Here is a 4,294-nt window from a genome sequence, read left to right on the forward strand (position 1 = left end):
GTTGTGTAATTTGAAACCAAATCTAAGGCCTCAGGATGAATTTAAGACTTGAACATGGTCATTTTTGTTTTGTAACATTGAATACAACATTTAAAAAAAGTATTTATATAAAAAAAAAAAAAAAAAATCTCGATCCCCGATTTTTTCCCTTCCGATCTTTTGAAAATCACGTGATCGGCTCCGATCCCCGATCATGTGATCGGATCGGGACATCTCTAGTATTTTCCCAATCGGATGTTTAATGCTTTTTTTTTTTTAAAACAATGTCTCTTTATTCAAATCTTTACATATATTCTCCCATTATGATGTCAGCTTCTGTCCTTTATCATTATTAAATCAAAAATACTACTCATCTCAAATTTCAACTTGTCATGTGTCGTGGTATTTGATTTACTTTGTCTTCTTCAGGCTTTTCTGAACCAGCACTGTGGTGAGCTGGTGTCGGTCTGCGAGGCTTATCTGGCCCCCATCATTCTGAGTGAAAAGGGGGCCCAGAACCTCAACGAGGAGCTGATGGTGAGATCTGACCCTTCACTCTCTTTTCCTTCTTACCCCAACATCTTTAAGGGTCACCTATTATGCAAAATCCACCTTTACATGTCTTTTATACATAAATATGTGTCCCGTCTGTGTTAAGAGATGAAAATGAGCCGATCAGATTTTGGCCACTTTGTGATATCACAATGTTTTTGGCTTGTGCAACCATTAGCCAATAACCAACCAAGGTAACTGGTTGACAAAGTACTGAAACTAACTATGTGTCACACATAACTCACATAAAATGCTTTCTCGTCCAGGTCAAACACCTCCACACTCTGGGCGTGGCGTCACTCCACTGTCCTGCCAAGGTTGGCAAGAGGACAGTACTGCTGGTGGAGTCGGTCCTCACAACACGTTCTGAAAAACTGCCAGGTACGAAGGATTGACATCTGTGAAAAATAAATACTAAAAATCAGGCTTCCCCCTGGAAGAAGCCTGAATGAAGTGTTTAAGGGTTGTTTAATCTAATAATAATAATAAGCAGCACGAGCAGAGTAAAAATCAGCCCGTGTTCACTGGTGGACAGACACAGTAATGGAGACCTGTTTAGCATTTGTGTATTGAAATTACTTTATAGGATGTGTTGGATGTCAGAAAACCCATGCTTGAGACAGAATATGAGCAAGGACTTCCTTACCTACAGTTTAATCTTAAGTACAGTTGAGTAACAATTGATGCATCATCAGTGTACAAAATATGCACTGCCAAAGTGTATTAATCCATAGTATTTGAGGAATGTCCAATATTTAAGTGAAATCTCATTTATGGGCTTTCAAAATGTACAGTAAAAAATAAATGTATTAATGTGTTGTTATTGTGTATGTTGGTGGTTGACAGGGTGTCAAGAGGAGCTGCCTGCGTCCCTGCCTCTGTCCCAGTTCAAAGCTAACTCTATGCCGACCAAAGTCAGAGCGCACGGAGTCATCACTTTAGGTCAACCGTCTCCTCTCTCTTCCTGTGTCTCTTTCAGTAAAGTGAAATGTTGCTCCCTGCCAGAGGTGGAAGCAAAGTACTCATTTAAAAGTGGGGTAGGTAATTTTGGAGAAACCAGCTCGAGTGCGCTAGAATTTGAAAATACACAGCCAGAAAAAATCTGCCACTTCCTTACAGAGCCCCTCCTCCATCACACACGAACGCGCACATGACCAATGAGGGCACGAGATAAGTTTGTGCACAGATGGAAGGCTGACAGTTAGGTAGGCCATCCAGTTATTTTAGCCGGACCGGCTAAAATGATTGGTCGTGCTTTTTACAGTAGGTAAAAGTTGGATTTTTTGTCAAAGCACTTAAGATATTCATTGCTATCGGGATGTTAAGAGCATTCCATGGAATATAACAAAAAGTATATCTCGAGCCGGTTTCTCAAACTTACCTACCCCACCTTTAAGAGAAATGTCCCCTGTGACTGTAATGCTAGTCGTTGTTATCAGAGATTATTATCTTCTCAATGATTCGAAATGTAGTCGTTTGTAAAAATGTTGAGAAAATGATGTTGCAATTTGTCAACAATGACAACTTAAAAAGAAAAGAAGCAAATCTTAACATTTCAGAATTTTCAAACATGTTTGTTTTATGTGAAAACGACGTAAACCAACTTAAAAGTAGCTCTTAAATTCAAATTCTTCTTAAGATTTCTGTGCAAAAATCCCTATTTGCATAGTTGCGAGTGACTTAAGCTATCAGATATATGTAGTGCAGTAAAGTACAATATTTCCCTGTGAAATGTAGAAAAAGTGGCTTCACTACAAACAACACCGGTACCTTTTAAAAAAACTATACTTAAGTTCAGTACTTGAGTAAATATTTGTAGTTACATTCCTCCTCATTGCCTCAGCCCTGTGCATTTCTGCCGTCTCGTCATACATTAACGTGTGTCTGCTACAGGTAAGCTGTGTCTGCAGCACGAGGATCTCATCCACAAGTACCTGCCGGTGTTTGCCAGGGAGATTGAGGAGGGCAAGGAGGTTGCCGTGCGCAACAACGTGGTGGTGATCATGTGCGATCTGTGTGTTCGATACACCAACATGGTGGATCACTACATCCCCAACATCTCCGCCTGTCTGGGAGACAACGAAGCCATCATCAGGGAGCAGACGCTCATCATGCTGACCAACCTGCTGCAGGTGGGAACTGATCAAATGACAGAATGCAGCAGAGTATCAAGATGGACGTTTAACTGGGAACTGCTTTCTTCTATCTTCCTATCTTTCCACATAGATTGCTTTTTTAACTTCTGTTCATGTCATTATATCATTTATCTGGGTGGCGGCATTTCAAGATTTAAATGTGCAAATAGGAGCAATTTGACTTTAATATTTGTTTATGATATTGAGCTTAAAAACAATTAATATAAAGGCTATGTATTAAGAGCTCTATGAAGAGACATTATCGAGACGTACAGATTTATGTTTGATTGAAAATTAGGCTTTTTTATAACTTAAAACTAGATTATAATTTGCTTGGAAACATCTGATTGCTCATTAAATACACAACCAGGTTCTGCTCATAAATGTACACATCGACAGATTGGACAGCAAAAAACATTGCCACATTCAAACCTCTAAATCTTCCTTCTTTCAGCTACTGGGCTGTACTCATTTAGCTTGGTGTGTTTTCCATGTCTGTCCTAATGCCGTTCTTCTTCTCTTCAAGGATGAGTTTGTGAAATGGAAGGGCTCTCTCTTCTTTCGCTTTATGGTGGCGCTGGTTGACCCAGTCCCTGCCATCGCCAGGTATGTTACTATGGTTTTGGCGCAGTGGTTAGAGCGTTGGTCATCAGCTCAAGGGGCGTTGGTGAACTCCAGTTCGAATCCCGCCTCGGCCGCCACTGCGTCAGGCCGTTGTGTCCTTGGGCAAGACACTTTACCCGTATTTACTCCTGTGGGTATTGTCCACAGCAGGGGTTCCCAAACTTTTTCAGCATGAGACCCAAAACAGAAATGTTGTGGTCCTAAGGGACCCAAGCTAAAAAAAAATCATGATTTTCCATAATATCTACAGTTATAAACAAAGAATGCAACACACCATGAATTTAAAATGTAAATGAAAATATTTATTTAATTATAAAAGTGCATCGCAGCAATTAGGTTTCTCACCATAACAACCTTCCCTTTGAGCTTGCCCAGAAAAAATAAGGATCAAAGCAGAAAGACAAAACATGGGAAGTGCAGTCAAGTATATACAGTACAAATTTCAATTATACAATTATCAAAAGTGCAATATTAAGTTTGTCGCTAGCTCAAAAACTATGTACACACCATTTTAAACTATTTTAAATGAACAAAGAACAAACATGTTGTAAACAGAAAGGGACAAAACACTAACTGAAGTGCAGTCAAGTGTATTCAGTACATCACAGGTAAAACCAAATTTAAATGATCAGAAGTGCAACATTAAGTTTGTCACTAGATCAAAAACTATGTACACACATTTTTTAAACACTTTTAAATGAACAGAGCTGTTTTAAAACACTGAGAGACAAATAAACTCCAACACTTGGCAACTGATTAACTTTTTTTTTCTGGAGGCTGACTTGATAGGATGCCCTCAGTGCCCCTCTGTTCCCTTTGAATACCTGAAAATAACAGAGAAGAAATTATCATTAACATTGCTGGGTTATTGGGTGATTTTTAATACCAGCCGGCGTACGCTGTATACCCAATAGAGAACCGCAGTGACGCGTCGTAAAACCCGGAAGTAAGTTAGCATTTTTAGCTACTTCCGGTTCCTTCCTACAAAAAGCAATGCATTTTTT

General features: G+C 39.4%; 1 protein-coding gene across 1 annotated transcript; it reads left to right on the plus strand.

Annotated features, from left to right (window-relative positions):
• Window positions 1-408: 408 nt before the first annotated feature.
• Window positions 409-3,299, plus strand: LOC104950211 (condensin-2 complex subunit D3-like; the record flags this gene model as incomplete). Its single annotated transcript, XM_010776696.1, has 5 exons — window positions 409-516; window positions 798-912; window positions 1,378-1,473; window positions 2,425-2,663; window positions 3,193-3,299. Coding segments are annotated over 5 exons (665 nt in total), but the record flags the coding sequence as incomplete, so codon positions are not given.
• Window positions 3,300-4,294: the final 995 nt, after the last annotated feature.

Source organism: Notothenia coriiceps, unplaced genomic scaffold (assembly GCF_000735185.1).
Source record: "Notothenia coriiceps isolate Sejong01 unplaced genomic scaffold, NC01 NC01_scaffold00017230, whole genome shotgun sequence".
Taxonomy (NCBI): Eukaryota; Metazoa; Chordata; class Actinopteri; order Perciformes; family Nototheniidae; genus Notothenia; species Notothenia coriiceps.